At 50.9% G+C, this 17,380-nt stretch overlaps 1 protein-coding gene across 1 annotated transcript; it reads right to left on the bottom strand.

Annotated features, from left to right (window-relative positions):
• Positions 1-360: 360 nt before the first annotated feature.
• On the bottom strand, positions 361-11,060 carry SLC25A11 (solute carrier family 25 member 11). Its single transcript, XM_035136613.2, has 8 exons — positions 10,908-11,060; positions 8,436-8,588; positions 7,595-7,801; positions 6,599-6,689; positions 5,010-5,100; positions 4,704-4,803; positions 4,074-4,125; positions 361-795 (listed from the first exon to the last, which is right to left on the bottom strand). The coding sequence occupies exons 1-8, from the start codon at positions 10,979-10,981 to the stop codon at positions 640-642; spliced, it is 924 nt and encodes a 307-aa protein (XP_034992504.2). The 5' UTR covers positions 10,982-11,060; the 3' UTR covers positions 361-639.
• Positions 11,061-17,380: the final 6,320 nt, after the last annotated feature.

Below are 17,380 nucleotides of genomic sequence, written 5' to 3'. Positions count from 1 at the left end.
TCCTGTGGCAAGGAGTTCCACAGTTCAACTATCCGCTAGAAGGACTTCCACTTATCGGTCTTCAAACTCCCAGCATTCAGCTGGGTGCGCAACCAAGAGCACCCCCACGCCCAGACTCCGCAGAAGGACCTCACAGCAGACCAAAAAGTTTTTAAGACCATGATTGGTTTTTACTAAGTTGAAAGCAAAGTTGGGGGTGAGGGTGGGGGCGGTGGAACCATCACAGGCCACACGGCCACAACCCAGGCGGCAGTTCGGTTGGGGGGGGGAGGGAAAGGGAACGTCCCACTGGCGGCCCCCGGCCCAGAACTCCCCCCTCCCCTGGCAATAAATAATTTTAAATGCATTTTTAACCCCCCCAAAAAAACAGCGTTCTCCACCATCTGCTCCACCAGGAGGGGAGAAATCCTTCCTCATGATTGGCTAGACGTGTGTGAGAGAGAGATGGGGGGAGCAGGCCTAGACACACTCTGAAAAAATGAATTTTTTAGGGGTGGGACGAGGGAGAAGGCAGGCACCCCACCCCCTCCCTCCCCCCTCTTCACAGGTAAGGGGCTCTCGGAAGGTGCACTCATGGCACTTGAGAAAGGGGAGCTCCAGCAGTCGGGAGGGGGGTGTCTCTCCTTCGCTCCCCCAAACTCAGGCACTGAGGAAGAACTGCTTGTAGAACTTGTTCATCTGCTCCAGGAAGATGAAGGTGAGGACGGTGTGGGGCCCCAGGCGGGCGTAGTAGGGGGTGAAGCCTTTCCACAGGCTGAAGAAGCCCTCGTAGCGGATCACTTTCACCAGCACGTCCTGCAAGGCAAAGGGAGGCGGGGGTCAGGGGCAGCGATGGTGCAGTGGTTAGAGCTAGGGCCGCGGTGCAAAGGAAGCTCTCGGGGGGGGGGGGGAGAGCTTGCGGGCCAGGGACTCACTCTCTCCGCATGAACCACCTTGCACTGGGTGGTGGTTGTTTTTGGGATTGAATGAGGTGGCGAGAGGTGGTACTTGACTCCTAATAAGTTAGCAAAAATTTATAGGACAAGTTCAAATATCTGCTGGAAATGTAAAGAAAAAGAAGGTGCCTTTCATCATATGTGGTGGAACTGTAAGGTAACGAAAGCTTCCTGGGAGATGATATACTGTATAATGAAATAAACTGGAACGTGTCCAGAGGAGGGCAACCAAAATGGTCAAAGGCCTGGAAACGATGCCTTATGAGGAACGGCTTAGGGAGCTGGGTATGGAGAAGAGGAGGTTAAGGGGTGATATGATAGCCATGTTCAAATATATAAAAGGATGCCATATAGAGGAGGGAGAAAGGTTGTTTTCTGCTGCTCCAGAGAAGCGGACATGGAGCAATGGATTCAAGCTACAAGAAAGAAAATTCCACCTAAACATTAGGAAGAACTTCCTGACAGTAAGAGCTGTTCGGCAGTGGAATTTGCTGCCAAGGAGTGTGGTGGAGTCTCCTTCTTTGGAGGTCTTTAAGCAGAGGCTTGACAGGCATATGTCAAGAATGCTTTGATGGTGTTTCCTGCTTGGCAGGCGGTTGGACTGGATGGCCCTTGTGGTCTCTTCCAACTCTATGATTCTATGAAATGAAGAAAATGTTTAAAATAACTTTTGTTAAAAAACCAGAAGCTTTTTCTATTAGGAATTGTAGGTACCGACATTCCAAAGAAGCAGAAAATACTTTTTATGTATGGGACAACAGGTGAACGGATGTTACTAGCCCAGAGACGGAAAGAAGGCAAAGTCCCGACCAGAGAGGAATGGCAAACTATGGACTATGCCGAAATGGCAAAACTGACCAGAAAGCTCAGGAACCCAGAGGACAAAAACTTTTAAAAAGAAGGGGGGGAAATTATAATTTATTTAGGAGACCACTGCAAGCAGATGGAAACTTTGGCAGGATTTTGACCTCACTTGTCATCTAACAAACAATATGTATAATGTGGATGGATACAAAATATAGATTGTGGGATAATATGCAGTTGTCAGTGTTAACAATAAGGCCCATGGAGGGGATTGGGGGTGAGTCTTGAGATTCAGAGTAATCTCCATATACGGATAGGCATTTGGATTGTTGTAAGTTTGCATTTGCAAAATCAAATAAAAATGATTTCAAAAACAAAAAAATGAACGAGGTGTGGAGAGCCATGCGATGATGCCCCCCTTGCACCCCCTGGGGAGAAAAAGGTTGGGTGCAAATGGGATAAGAAGCAAGAGGATGGCGGAACAGGCCGGCGCAAAAGGGCTTCCGCTGGGATGCCTCCCATGCAGGGGGTTGGACTGGAAGACCCCTGGAGGTATGAAGAGAGACAAGATGGAGGCGTTTGGGAAGGAATCATGGGCACCGAGAGAGCTGGGGGAAGACAACTGACTTAATAGGAAGAGTGGCTGTGCTCCCTGGGCCTGACCTGTTCCACTTCTTTCCATAAAGAGAATTTCACCGGCCTTCTGTGATTTATTGCTTTACCGCTGGCAGTGGGGTGTCTGGGGGGCAGATATAACAGTGGGGACCACCCATGGGAGGGCAGGGGAGGCCTGAGTGGGTCAGCACCCACCCCCGGTGCAAACCTAGCTCTCCAAGAAGGGGAAGAGCGACCAGCCGCTTGGACTTTGGCCTCTTCTCTCCTCCGGCAAAACGAGACGCACCGGAAGCCGGCGGGGCAAAGTCCCGGGCCAAGAGAGGTCTGTTCTGTTTTGTCCCTGCCAAACAGCCCCCTCCAAATCGGCTGCGGCGAGAAGCGAAACGCCTCTCCGAGGGCAAGAGAAGGGAGGCCGCCACTGGCCCCCACCACTGGCGGAGCAGTGAAGAATGTAAGCGAAACCCTGCAGGATCCAACCATTGGTCCACCCAGCCCAGCGTCTGGTTCCCACTGTGGCTGACCAGATGCCCCCAAGGGAAATCCAGGAGTAGGACCCCTCTTCACTCCTGCCTGCAGACTGTCTGGCCAAAGTGGTACATGCTCTGGTTATCTCCCGCTTAGACTACTGCAATGCGCTCTACGTGGGGCTACCTTTGAAGGTGACTCGGAAACTACAACTGATCCAGAATGCGGCAGCTAAAGTGGTGACTGGGAGCGGTTGCCGAGACCACATAACACCAGTCCTGAAAGACCTACATTGGCTCCCAGTACGTTTCCGAGCACAATTCAAAGTGTTGGTGCTGACCTTTAAAGCCCTAAACGGCCTCTGCCTAGTATACCTAAAGGAGCGTCTCCACCCCCATCATTCTGCCCGGACACTGAGGTCCAGCACCGAGGGCCTTCTGGCGGTTCCCTCCCTGCGAGAAGCCAAGTTACAGGGAACCAGGCAGAGGGCCTTCTTGGTGGTGGTGCCCACCCTGTGGAATGCCCTCCCATCAGATGTCAAGGAAATAAAACAGCCAGCTGACTTTTAGAAGACATCCGAAAGCAGCCCTGTTTAGGGAAGTTTTTAATGTTTTATTGTATTTTTAATATTTTGTTGGAAGCCGCCCAGAGTGGCTAGGGAAACCTAGCCAGATGGGCGGGGTATAAATAATAAATTTTATTATTATTATTATTATTATTATTATTATTATTATTATTATTATTATTATTATTTCCAGCAAATGGCGTTCGGAAACATTGCTGCCTCCAACTGGGAAGGGAGAGCATAGGTTAGGAGCCCTCCGTGGGTTTTTCAAGCAAGGAAACAGGCGAGGGAGGGAGGGAAGAAAGCTCCTCCCGCTCTTCATACTCTGGGCTCTGTGATCAGGGCCCTTGGCTGGGAAGGCAAAGTCCTCCTCCGAAGGGAGAGGGGGCCTGGGGTCTAAAGTCTTCTCCCCCCCCCCTTCCCGAAGAGAAGAAGCAGGAAGCAGCTTCCCCCGGCTAGCCAGGGACTGCAGGCGCTGGGCTTGGCTCTGGCGTAGGGAATGAGGGAAGCTGTGGGGAGAGGCAGGGGAGCCAGAGTGTGAACCCAGACTTCCTCAAACTGACTTTGTGCATCCTTGAGGACTAGAAACCTCTTTCCCCCGAATGCCAAACCCCACGGAGGCTTCCGTGCTTCCCTGACTGGGGTGGGGAAGAGAGAAGAGGCAGGATCCCCTCCCGGCCTGCACTCACCAGCCCATTCCGGTACTCCGGCTTCCCGTCAATCATCCGCATGTTCTGGATCCTGGAAGGGGAAATGCAAAAAAAGGGGGTATTTGCGCACCCCATGCTGCTGAAGCCGCTTCCGGCCAGTGCAGGGTAGCTGTGGGAGTGTTGGACTAGGACCTGGGGGGAGAGGCTGGGGTTCAAATCCTCCACTCGGGCATGGAGCTCGCTTGGGTATGACCTTAGGGGCCAGCCACTGATGCTTCTCAGCCTGGCCTACCTCGCAAGGCTGTTGTGGGGATTAAACGAGGACTCACCTTGAACTCCTTGGAGGAAAAGGTGGTTTAAATGCCATAAATAAATTAGAAACAAATTGCCTATTTGGCACCTGTCTCTGGCACCTATCTCTTCTTGCCTTTTGTCTCCCTACCCTGTAACTGATTGTGCTCAATTGTTTTCGTTTCTCTTGTGGAAATGTTGGGAATGTTCTGCTTGTTATGCATTTAATAAAATAGCATGTATTTATTTATTTTTACAAAGAAGAGGCTCAATCCCAGGCTGCCCCCTCCCTCCCTGACCTCACTCCCACCCCCCAAAGGCTGCTCTTCCTTCCTTCCACCCCCCAGCAGACACAAGACCCACTTCCTGCTCTCTGACCTGGTCTTGGCAATATCCACCGGCATGGAGGCTGCAGTCGTCACCAAACCACTGATCATACTGGCACAGAAGTGGCACAAGATGTTGTCCCGGAAATAACCTGCGGACGAGGCGGAGAAAGTTACGGCTGCAGCTGCCGCCATCGCCTCTGGAACCACCCCCTCAATCCCTCTGGGAGCCCTCAAGCCCTACAGGAAAGAGGGTGGCAGACCTTGCAGGGGCCTGACTGGGATGGCCGAGCGGACAGACACCCCTCCAGGCCTTCCTCGCCCTCAACTGGGACACCATACCTGGAGCATCGCTTACCTGAATCAAGGAGGAACTGCTTGGACTGGGAGTAGGAGGCCAGCTGGGCTGCGTTGACAACGACGGCTCTGGCCATGGTGGGGACGCAGCCCTGTGGGATGGAGGAGAACAGCAGCCATTAGAAGCAGCCATCACTGCTTCACGTGCCCCCCCCCCCAAGGAAGGGAAGAGGGGCTCTGGCCTCACAGTGAAGGAGCAAAATAAAAAAATTCCTTCCAGCAGCACCTTAAAGACCAACTAAGTTTTTTATTTTGGTATGAGCTTTTGTGTACACGCACACTTCTTCAAATTCTTCAGATCTGCGAAGGAGCAGCTACTCAGATCAGCGGCCAGGAAGGGCAGAGGGCAGACCAGCCAGACCACTGGGTCCATCTAGATTAGTGCTGCCTACACCAACCGGCAGCAGCGGCTCTCCAAGGTTTCAGGGAGGAAGCCTCTCTGCCAGCCCCGAGCGCAGGTGCCGTTAAGAGATTGAACCCAGAGCTGGCTGAGCTGTGGGCTCTTCCCCTCCTGGGTTGGCAGCCCCCAGGCGGTTCCAAGAAGGGGCGAAAGGTGGAGGCTGGGCAGCCAAGGCCAGCCTTGTGTCCAGGAGTGGGCAAAGCCAGGCCGGAGGGATGGGAACCCAGAAGAGTCTGCCGGCGTCTAAGGTGCCGCAGGGCCCTCTTCGATGGGTTTTCTTTTTGCAGAGAGACTAGCCTGGCTGCAGCTACCTCAAACCCGGCCAGATCCTCCCCAGAGCTGCTCTCTTAAAACGGATGCTGGAGATCAGCAGGAGGAAACCCCTCGCCCTGGCAGAGGCTTAGCTCTGTTTCATCCAGAGGCACAGTGGAGCCGCTCTGTGTTTTGGGGCGAGGAGGCCACCGGCTGCCTTAGCAGAGCCCAGAATTAAGGCAAGAGCGAGCTGTTTTTCCAGGCCTGACAGGGAGACCCCCCCTCCTTATTCCCCCCAACACACAAGTAAGCTAAAGTGGAAAGACACTTGGAAAATGCAATGGGGGAGACGAGAGGAGAGGTGGCAGGAACAGCAGCCCCCACCCGATACAGTGGAACCTCGGAAGTAGAATGCAATCCATTCCGGAAGGACATTCGACTTCTGAAATGTTCGAATTCCGAGGCTTCTTTGACAGCTAGGCTTTTTGCAGATCAGAAGCCGCATCAGACGTTCGGGTTCCAAGGAATGTTCCGGAACACTTCCGGGTTTTTGACATTTGGGAGCCAAAAGGTTCGGGAACGGAGCAGTTCGAGAACTGAGGTTCCACTGTACCTTGCCAAGGGAAGTCGCACTTCAAGCACATTTCAAGCAAGGGAAGTCGCATTTCAAGTGTGATTTGTCCTTAATAGAAAAAGCAGGAAGATTCTTTTCTTTCCGTTCCATTATCGGCATCAGAGAGGCATGCAAAAAGAGCAATTCTCAAGCTCGCCTCTGTGCGTACTCGCAAATGAACGAGAGCCCATTCCTCTGCTGTAATAAACTAATGAAACTGCAGAAGAGGCCCGACCCTCCTTGTTGGGTGAGACTTGAGCAATCGCAGGGGGCAAAGTCGAGACTCCCCCCCCCCAAGCCCACCCCTCTTCCTAAAGAGTCGTACCCTCCAGAGCGTGGGAACCCCCTCCTCGCGGGTTATCCGCAGAAGCGCGTTGAAGACGTTTGTGTAGCCCCTCCTTTGGTCAGGAGGCAACCTGGAGCAGAGAGGAAAGAAGACGAAGAAAGAGAGAAGACGTGAGAAAGAGAGAGAACAGGCCCAGATCTTCCCAACCAGAACCAGCCTGCATTTTTGGCATTCCTTTATCACATGCCCAACGGAGCCTTCGTTTCCAAGACAAGCCGGCCAAATCCAGGACCGGACTCGATCCTCAGATAACATTCTTTGCTTGGACTGTTTCCAGCTTTTCTTAGGGCAAACTCCTTGAAATCAGCACACAGACAAGAACACTTTTCAAATGTCAAAAATGTCTTCTTCCCAATTGCTGGAGGCACTGCAGTAAACCTGGCACGTTTGTGGCAGGAAAGTAAGTCGCTGTAAGGTTTCGGGGACCTGGTTTCAACAGAAACGATAAATGTTCCTAAAGGATCTCCCAAAATTAAAGTTACTGAGTATTTTTCGTGATACCAATGTCCTATTGTCCAAAGAATTAGTCTCCTATATGATCTTGACAGCACAACTAATAGTTGCAACTGAAAGGGAAACAGCCCCAAATCTTACATTGGAAGCTTGGTGCTATAAAGAAGAAATTTATACAAGGACCAAAACCTCCAGACACTTTCAATGTGATTTGGCATTCTTTCAGGACCCTCGCCAGAACCCTGGCATGTGTCTCTGGAGCAAAACTGGATCAGAGAATGCCGAGTGTCTTTACTTGGACTCCGGTTCTTTCAACCCTGAACTCATCTGCCTGCAAATCTTCTATGTTTGTTCACCCGCTGTTCTAACCGTTCTCTCTTGTTTTATGTACGTTGAAAAACGGAACCGAAATTATTTGCCCAAACAGAAAAGAGAATGGCCTGCATTTCGCCGGCAGCACAAGGCCAAAAAAGATGGAGGCGGCGGCACCCACTTCTGGCACAGGGGGTCTCCCCCACCCACCTGCCGTCGGCCGTCATGCGGATGAGCGCCACCTCGGCAGGCGTGCCCACAAAGGCCCCGATGGCGCCCGCTGTCATCCCGATCACGGCCTTCATGAAGAAGTTGGGGGGCGTCCCGTCGGAGGAGGTGAGCTTCTCAAAGAGGATGGTGTAGATGCCCAGGCGGGTGGTGGTGTAGGTGGCCTGGCGGAGGAGGCCAGCAGAGAGCCTGCCAAGAGAGAGGGGGGACGCAGGGGAAACCCCCAGACTGAGAACCAGAGCTAACGGAGCCCCTCCTGCCACCCAAAGCGACACATGCCTCTCGCTGGCACTGAACGGGTTTGCGGCTGCAGCGCTCCGATTCTTCCAGGCTGCGCATTCTGAGCCGTGTTGACGCTCCAGGGTCAACTTGAACAAATAATAATGATGATAGTAATTTTAGTGTTTATATGCTGCTCATCTGAATGGGTTGCCCCACTCTGAGCGGTTCCCAACAAAATATTAAAAACAAGATAAAACCCCAAACATTAAAAACTTCCCTGTAAAGGGCTGTCTTCAGATGTCTTCTAAAAGTCATAGTTTATCTGTTTGACATCTGGTGGGGGTGCCATCGCTATCGAGAAGGTTGTGGGGCTACGCACCACCCAAATAAACAGGGGAGTCGGCAGCTCAGCCCCCAAATGGAAACCAGGCCCTCAATATGTCCTGCCAGGGACAGCCTTCAAGGGAGGGAGGGACAGAAGGAAGGAGGAATTGTGCTGCCGGTATATGAATTGAATAACCACCTGTTCTGTAGCCAAGTGCCCCTGCCAACCCCCCGCTTCCTCTCTCTTCTCACACACAAAGCAATCCCCCAAACTTACCCAGTGTAGATGCCCCGCACACCCTCCTTGCGGAGGATGCTGCCCACAGCATGGAAGCTGGTCTTGTACTCCTTCGTCTTGGCGCCTTCGCCGCTCAGCTGCATCCGGTTCTTCACCAGGTCCAGGGGTTGCACAAACACAGTGGCCGCCATGCTGGGGGGGGGTGGAGAGAGAGAGAGAGAGAGAAGGGGCAGGAGGTCACTTGAGGGCTGGGGGAGAACTGTATCTGTGAAGCTGAGCAAACTCTCAAAATGTGTAAGAGATTTACCATCTCAAAGGAATGGCCAGGCTACCGAGAAAATGCAATCAAGTAAGGCATAATAATGGTATCCTGGCAGACAGGAGAGAAGCAACACTTTCAAATTTCTGCTGGAGACTGCCTCCTTCTGCGATGTATGTTTGGGGGGTGGTCTTGGGCCACGGGGTGGGCAATTTCAAAAGTCACTATAGAGGCTTGTGCACCATTGTCTCTCCTACCTGCTTGCAAGGAGAGGAGGGAACTCTGTTGCAACAGAAAAATAAAGATCTGCCTTGCTTTCTCTGGATCTTGCCTCCATCCATTCATCTCTGACTGACCATGGACTTTGGTCAAACCCCCTATTTTTTCTATAGCAACTTTTCTCCCAAACAAGGCAGCCTTTCCTTTCCTCCTCTCCGCAGGGCACTCGGGAGGACAGGTAGCATTGGAAATATTTCCCATGTCCCACTCAGGATTCAAATGCCGAAGCACTCCCCCTCCACCCCACTTCAGATCCTTCCTGAAGCCTAAGTAAGCCAGATTCCTTCTGTGTCCCTTTCCCCAAGGCAGCCTAAATCTGCTTCACCCCCCCCCCTCAGTTACATAAGAGGCTTTAGGGTGGCAAGGAAAGCACCCCAGGAGCTGGAGACCATTCCCCCAAACCCTTTCTTTGCCATACCTCTTCCTCCTCTCCCCAGCTGTCGCCCTGTGAGACACTCCGATATTTGACCAGAGGGGAGCAGTTGGCATTCCATCGCCCCTTCCCCTGACTCGGTTTAATCCCTTGCTTGGCACGTAAGCGGATTAGCAGTTCTGGCAGCACAATAAGCACCACTCCGAACACAGAGTGTAGCTCAGCCCTGGATCACTGAATCGTAGAATCATCATCGGATGATCGTAGAATCATCTAGTCCAGGGGTGGCCAACTCCCAAGAGACTGCGATCTACTCACAGAGTTAAAAACTGGCAGTGATCTACCCCCTTTTGGGGGGTTCAGGTCAAGGTTGTAGAACTTTTTCTATGAAGGAAAGCCCTTTTTTTGGTGTTCAGGTTGAAGTTACAGGTAGGTAGCCGTGTTGGTCTGGGTCAGTAGCACCTTAAAATTCCTTCAGTAGCACCTTAAAGACCAACTAAGTTTTTATTTTGGTATGAGCTTTCGTGTGTACCTGTTGGACATGCCTGATCTAACCCATGCCCCCTACAATGCAGGAATCGCAGCTAAAGCATCCCTTAGCTCCATAGGCAGAGCACGAGACTCTTAATCTCAGGGTCGTGGGTTCAAGAGCCACGTTGGGCGAAACGATTCCTGCACTGGAACTGCACAGGGTTGGACCACATGACCCTCGTGGCCCCTTGCAACTCTATAATTCTATGAGCGGGTGGCCTCTCCTTGAAAACAGCAAAGGAGCGTCCACCACCTTCCAAAGCCAACATTTCCAGTGCTGTCAGAAAGTTCTTCCTGGTGTTTAGTCGGGATCTCCTTTCTTGTCACTTGAAGCCATGGGTTCGAGTCCGACCCTCCAGAGCAGCAGAAAACAAGCTTGCTCCCTCTTCCACGTGACAGTCCTTGAGATGTTTCAGGCTTAGTTTCCGGACCCTTCGTCATCTTGGTCTCCCTCCTCTGCACACCTTCCAGCTTCTCAACATCCTTCTTAAATTGTGGTGCTCAGAATTGGACACAGTATTCCAAATGTGGTTTGACCAAAGCAGAAGAGAGTGGGACTATAGACTTCCCTTGATCCGGACACTAGACTTCTGAGGATGCAGCCTAGAATAGCATTAGCCTTTTTTGCTGCCGCATCCCCCTGTGGCTTCAGGTTCAGCTCGTGGTCCCCCTCTTGACTCTTCCCCTAGGTGCTGCTGCTGCTGCCCAGCCCGCAGTCCCCATCCCATAGTTAGCAGATCCTTTCCCTTCGTTGTGGTGCCAATTGCCTGGAGGGCCACAGGTTGGGAGAAGGGGGTGCCTTTGGGGCTGGGGGAGCCCCCCATTGCTCGTGAGCCTTTGCGGCAGCAAAAAAACACCACGCCGTTTCCCTCCCAGGTGCCTCGTACTACAACTCCCAGCAGGTGGGAACTGTAGTACGAGGTGCCTGCAGGGTCCCAGAAGGGCGGAGCCTGGGCCTTTGGGTCAGGGGGGGGGGAGAGACCCCATTACCCGTGAGCCCTTGCGGCCGCAAGCGGGTGCGCGCGCAAGCGGGCATGGGGGTGGTCGGGGGTCGCGAGGCGGCTCTTACCCAGCGAGACCCCCGAAGAGGAACTTGACGGACTTGGGCGACGTTTTGGGCTTGCCGGGTCCCGACGCCGCCATGACGGCTCCGCTCGCGCCGGGACCAAGGTGACTCCGGCGGGCGAGAGCGAGGGGAGCCGGAAGGAGCCAATGGCTGCGTGCCGAGAGGGGCTTCCGGGGCGGGACTTCCACCTCGGAGGAGGAGATGGGGATGGGGAGAGGGAGGCGCCTGCGCAGTAGGCCTCGTGAAGCCACAGGGAGGGTGGGCAAAAGGAGGGCGAGGCGCTGGGCCAATCGGAGCCTTCCTTGGCGAGGAGGCCCGTGTGGGACTACAGCTCCCATCAGCCCCCGCAGCAGGCGCGCAGGCGCAGCTCGGAGAGAGGGCGGCGAACTTTAGCTGAGCCGGGTAAATGAATTGACCCGGATTCGTCCGCGTAAAGAATTGGGAAGGCAGCGAGGGAATCGATTGACTCAGACAAATATGTACCGTAATACATTCATTCCTAGGACACACCTACACACACACACACACACACACACACTCTGCTTTTTTCTGGGGGGGGCCGCTGGGGGGCGCATACCCCTAAACATTTTGTGAATACTTACTTTTGTCCATTTACTGTATTTATTTTTCCCAATTAGAACTATAAAATGATGATTTTCTTGAGTCAAAATGAGAGTACCACTAAACATTTTTTAAGGAAAAAAGCACTGTGTGTGTGTTTTAAAAATAAAAATAAATTTCTGATGTTGCCACCCATCCTGGGGCCTTAGGGTGAAAGGCAACGAGATGGATTCTGCTATGGAAAAATTAATCAGCGATTTTTTAGAATAATAGGATGGTAAAGTTGGAAGGGACCCAGAGGGTCATTTAGCCCAACCCCCTGCCATGCAGGAATATTTTTGCCCCACGTGGGTGCAAACCGGATTAAGGTTTGATGAGGACCTAAGCTACTGAAGGTAATGGGGCCCTTTATATGTCCAGCTGTCCTTTGTCAACAACACATTGTCACTGTTTTTTGTGTTGAAAATATGCTATACTGTATGGTAATTTATGGACCTCATAGGTGTTGTTGTTGTTTAGTCGTGTCCGACTCTTCGTGACCCCATGGACCATAGCACGCCAGGCACTCCTGTCTTGCACTGCCTCCCGCAGTTTGGTCAAACTCATGTTGGTAGCTTCGAGAACACTGTCCAACCATCTTGTCCTCTGTCGTCCCCTTCTCCTAGTGCCCTCAATCTTTCCCAACATCAGGGTCTTTTCCAGGGAGTCTTCTCTTCTCATGAGGTGGCCAAAGTATTGGATCCTCAGCTTCACGATCTGTCCTTCCAGGGAGCACTCGGGGCTGATTTCCTTAAGAATGGATAGGTTTGATCTTCTAGCAGTCCATGGGACTCTCAAGAGTCTCCTCCAGCACCATAATTCAAAAGCATCAATTCTTCGGCGATCAGCCTTCTTTATGGACCTCATAGGTACCTCATAGGTACCTCAAGCCATTTGCCCATGTTGCCCTGCAACCAGTCCATGCAGAATGTAGGCACCCTATTTACAGTATAGGTAAAGGTAAAGGGACCCCTGACCATTAGGTCCAGTCGTTACCGACTCTGGGGTTGCACGCTCATCTCGCATTATTGGCCGAGGGAGCCGGCGTATAGCTTCCAGGTCATGTGGCCAGCATGACAAAGCCGCTTCTGGCAAACCAGAGCAGCACACGGAAACGCCGTTTACCTTCCTGCTGTAGCGGTTCCTACAGGGTTCCTACAGGGATTCCTACAACATCCCTAAAACAGGGTTCCTACAGGGATTCGAACCGCCGACCTTCTGATCAGTAAGCCCTAGGCTCAGTGGTTTAACCACAGCGCCACCTGGGTCCTAACCCTTTCTATGCCCTACAGTATAGAAAGGAGCAAACCAGGGATATTTTAGGGAGCAGGCTAGCAGGCAGGACCCATGACTTACATCCTAGAAGCCTACACAAAACAAAACTCTACTGCTGCATGCAGATTTTATTTTTTATCTTTTATTTTGGAAATGTACATCCAGGTTTTTTTCCTTTAATTTTTTTTTGGGGGCCCCCAAGAGAGTGGGGCCCTAAGCTATGGCTTGTTGAGCTTATACGTAAATCCAGCACTGAGTGGGCGTCGAACCCACGACCCTGAGATGAAGAATCTAATGCTCTACCCACCCTGAGCTATCCCAACCTGCTTTGATAGCCTCTTGTGCAGAGGTAGGGGAGCTCTTCACCTGCTGGACACCTGCCTGCTGGGGAGGGCAGCTTCAAAAGGGGCCAGTGCTGGGTGCCAGGGGGCAGCCTCGACTCAGGGGAAAGGCGAGATCAGGTGCTGTTTGGGGGCTGTTGGAAATGTGCATCCAAGTCTCCTGGATGACACCCACCCCCCACCCTGCTGGATTACCCAATAGGCAGAGATTCAGCACGGGCTGAGCATCACCAGAAAAGTAGCACCCCCCATGAAGAAACAAACTAAAAAACAGGACAGATTTGATTCATTTCCCCACCCTCCAATAATGTGCTTTGAAGCGGAGGTAATTTCCCCATCAGGGGAAGTAGCTATTTTTAATCTCCGCATGCATATAAGTTTTGCATCATTTTGGGGGGAAATAGAATGTTAGCTTGTGGTTTCGTATTGTTTTTATTTTGCATGACCTAAACTCTTTTATTATTATCATCATTAATTGCATTTATATCCCACCTTTGGGACGCGGGTCGCGCTGTGGGTTAAACCACTGAGCCTAGGGCTTGCTGATCAGAAGGTCGGCAGTTCGAATCTTCGGGATGGGGTGAGCTCCTGTCGCTCAGTCCCTGCTCCTGCCAACCTAGCAGTTCGAAAGCACGTCAAAGTGCAAGTAGATAAATAGGTACCGCTCCAGCGGGAAGGTAAACGGCGTTTCCGTGTGCTGCTCTGGTTCGCCAGAAGCGGCTTAGTCATGCTGGCCACATGACCTGGAAGCTGTACTCCGGCTCCCTCGGCCAATAATACGAGATGAGCGCCACAACCCCAGAGTCAGTCATGACTGGACCTAATGGTCAGGGGTCCCTTTACCTTTACCTATCCCACCTTTATCATCTGGGTCTCCCGCCTCTGCACCTGCTCCACCTTTGTCAATCTCCTTCTTAAACTGGGGTGCCCAGAACGCGACATGGGACTTCACAAGGAAGCAGGATGGGCCGGGGCAATCTGCTTCACCCAAGGGTACTTTGCACTCGTTCTAACACGAGCCTCTCCGTCGCCTTCCTTAAAGATTAAATTAAATTATGCCCACTAAACAGTGAGAGTCGTTCCCCACCACCACCACTAAAAAAACCCACCCCACGATTGTTTTGCGGTAAGAAAAGTGGCAAGGAGCGTTTGGCGGTGGTTGAGCAAGGCCATCTAACCTCTGCGCAAACATGCAAGAACAAACACAACCTCGTAAAATGCAAATTATGTGCAAATAAAACAAGGAAAAGGGGGAATGCACGGAATGACTCAGCCGTCCTATATATAAAATAATCAGGCGGCAATTTGCCAAGCAATCGGTTGCAACCTGTTCCTCCTGTCTGGCTGCATGTCTCTGCTCTCACCCTTCCTGGGAACTTGTGGCAAAAGGAGCCACTTTGTTTTTGTTTGTTTGTTTTTTATTTATACTTTTCAAAATGTATACATTTCATTAGTTTTACAATCAATCAAACATTTCAGAACTTGACTTCCTTCCCCCTCTTTCTGCGGTTCCTTAAATTTATTTTTAAATATCTTCTGCAGATCCAAATTCACTTAACTTTCTCGTTTCATTATCTGCTGTAAATATATACTCTTATGAAACTGCAGGTTATTACAATAATCCTGCTAATGTTTTTATCTGTTTACAATTTATCTGTAAATATTCTATAAACCATTTCCATTCTGTTATAAAAAGTTTGTTATCTGGATTTCTTATTCTACCGGTAAGTTTCGCCATTTCTGCATATTCCATAAGTTTTTGTATCCATTCTTCCTTTGCTGGGACTTCTTATTTCCATTTTGGGGCAAGTAACATTCTTGTCGCTGTAGTCACACACATGAATAAATTTCTATAGAGTTTAGGTAGTTCTGTCCCTATAATTCCCAAGAGAAAGCCTTCTGGGTGGTTTTTTTTAAAAAAAAACAAATGTTATTTTTAACATCTTTTCTGATTCATTTATATATCATTTCCCAGTAAGTAGGTTTTAACCTTACTATGATAGAAAGAACCTTCCTTTCTCTTTACATTTCCAACATTTGCTTGATTTAGATTTACACATTTTTGCCAGTTTCCTCGGTGTTAGATACCAAGTAGATTCCATCACCGATGGAAAAGGAGCCACTGAAACACTGATGCGATCCGCGTTCACACATGCAGAAGACCAGCAACCTCAGGTGGAGGGGATGGAGAAGCCACGAACTACCTTCCATCTTTACCACATATGTGCTACTGACTCTCAATCTCCATGAATTTCTCCCATCCTCTTTTAAAGCCATCCAGGCTGCTAGCCATCGCTGCCTCCTGTGGCAGGGAGTTCCGCAGTTTCCAGTGCTTTGAAACCAATGAAGCTGAAGCCACAGGGCCCTTAAACCCAGAGGGGCCCCAGAAGCCACTTCAGTTCACACAGGTTTTTTTTTAAATTGGGGTCTAGCAGAGCCCAATTTGAGTCGCGCAACTCCAACAGATTAATCTTCTGTTGCATATATTTCAACGATCCCAAAGTTTGAGAGCCAGCTGTTGTCAAGGGGGCGTGTTGTGGGAAGTTGGCCGTTCTGTTTCGGCCCATGTATTTCCCCACCACCACGCGGAGGTCAAGACCCTCGAGGAATAGCAAGGAGTTCACAAAAGTACTTAAGTGGAGTCCCAAAATCGTGGGAAAGGTGGGGAACAAGCCCATTGAAGAAGATGGCTGTGTTTTCCCGGACCTCATCGGTTGCAAAGGGGGACCCATAACCATACAGGCTTCAGGATCCCAAAAATGTAGGTCCACCACTGACTGTGCAAAGGATGTCCTTTTACCTGTCCTAAATCCCTCAACGTTCAGCTTCCTGGGATGTCCACGACTTTGGCTGTGACGAGAGAGAGAGAGAGAGAGAGAGAGAGAGAGAGAGAGAGAGAGAGAGAGAGAGAAACTCTCCTGTGTCCACTTTCCACATTATTTTAATTAAACTTCTATCCTGTCTCCTGTTACTCTCCGGTTCTCTAAACTAAAAAACCCCAAACGCCTCCCAGCGCTACGGTATCCGTTTTGAGGCGAGGCGACCAGAACCGCACACAGCATCCCAGCCTGGTTGGGCCACAGATTTGCACAGATTTGCACAATTCATTTCCTAGCACGCAATGTGCCTTTTCGCCGGCCTGGAGACGTGGTTGTTTTGGTCGGGGCCTTCATTCCAGGCGCCACCACATTCCTGCCTTGCTGTTAGCAATTCCTCCGCCCAACATCCTCAGCATTCCTTGGCAGAGCAAAGGCAGGGCGAGAACAGCCAGGGAGGCGGGAAAAGGAGGCGGCTCCTTTGGGTGTGCCATCTCCAGGCTCTCCATCTCCCATGCGAAGCCCCAAGAAAAACCCAGGCGTCCTGGGCCCCCATTTCAAACAGCTGATCCTAGAATCATAGAGCTGGAAGGGACCCCCAGGGGTCATCCAGCCGAACCCCCTGCAATGCAGGAATCTCAACTAAAGCATCCATGGAAGGTGGTCCTCCGACCTCTGCTTGAAAACCCCCTTCTGCATTTAGGGCATCTCTGCCCCATCTTTTCTCATGGCCCTCCCCTCTGGATTTAATCCCCACAACAACAGCCCTGTGAGGTAGGTCCGGCTGAGAGGCAGCAACTGTGCCCCCCCCCAGGTCAGTCCCTGAGGAATGAGGGTTGGCCATGAAGCTCCTTGGGGGTGACCTTGGGGGCCAGACACACTGGATCTCTTGGCATAGCTGCCAAGTTCTCCCTTTTTTAAAGGGAAATTCCCTTATGCTGAATAGGCTTCCTCGCGAGAAAAGGGAAAACTTGGCAGCTATGTCTCTTGGTCCAACCTACCCCGCAGGGTTGTCGTTTGTGGGGATGAAATGGAGGGAGGAGAACGGAGCACCTTGGAGAGAAAAAATGATGGAATATAAATGCATGTAATAAATAAAAAGGTGGTGACTCTCAAAGCCCCTCCAGTTGCTTGCGATTTCACTGCGTGAAAGAAAATAATTTTTTTTCATTAAAAAAGTACCGTGTTCCTACTGTGAATATATAGCAAAATACGGTAGAATAATAAAAAGAAAACCCCAGCCAGCAATAATAACACAAGGAAACTGACTTAAAAGGAGAGGGGGATATAAAGGGTTTTAATGTAAATATGTAGCAAAGTACACTAGAACAATTACACAAAACCACTAAGAACACAACAAGGTGAAGTAAAATTTAAGCTGGTTCCTATGAACCCAAAGGAAATTGACTTTTTTCTGCGGGTCCCTTCTGATTCTCCCTGCTGT

This window comes from Zootoca vivipara, chromosome 13, assembly GCF_963506605.1.
Source record: "Zootoca vivipara chromosome 13, rZooViv1.1, whole genome shotgun sequence".
Lineage (NCBI taxonomy): Eukaryota > Metazoa > Chordata > Lepidosauria > Squamata > Lacertidae > Zootoca > Zootoca vivipara.
Note: the sequence above shows the minus strand (reverse complement) of the source record. Positions and strands in the feature narration are given on the sequence as shown.

Bases quoted from the DNA above. Each gene is read 5' to 3' on its own strand.
- SLC25A11 (XM_035136613.2), bottom strand. From the start codon at position 10,981: ATGGCGGCGTCGGGACCCGGCAAGCCCAAAACGTCGCCCAAGTCCGTC. The intron at 6,690-7,594 runs GTGGGTGGGGGA...TCTCTGCTCCAG, and splicing joins CGCATGACGGCCGACGGCAG to GTTGCCTCCTGACCAAAGGA. The intron at 4,126-4,703 runs GTCAGAGAGCAG...TTCCCCTTCCAG, and splicing joins GTGGATATTGCCAAGACCAG to GATCCAGAACATGCGGATGA.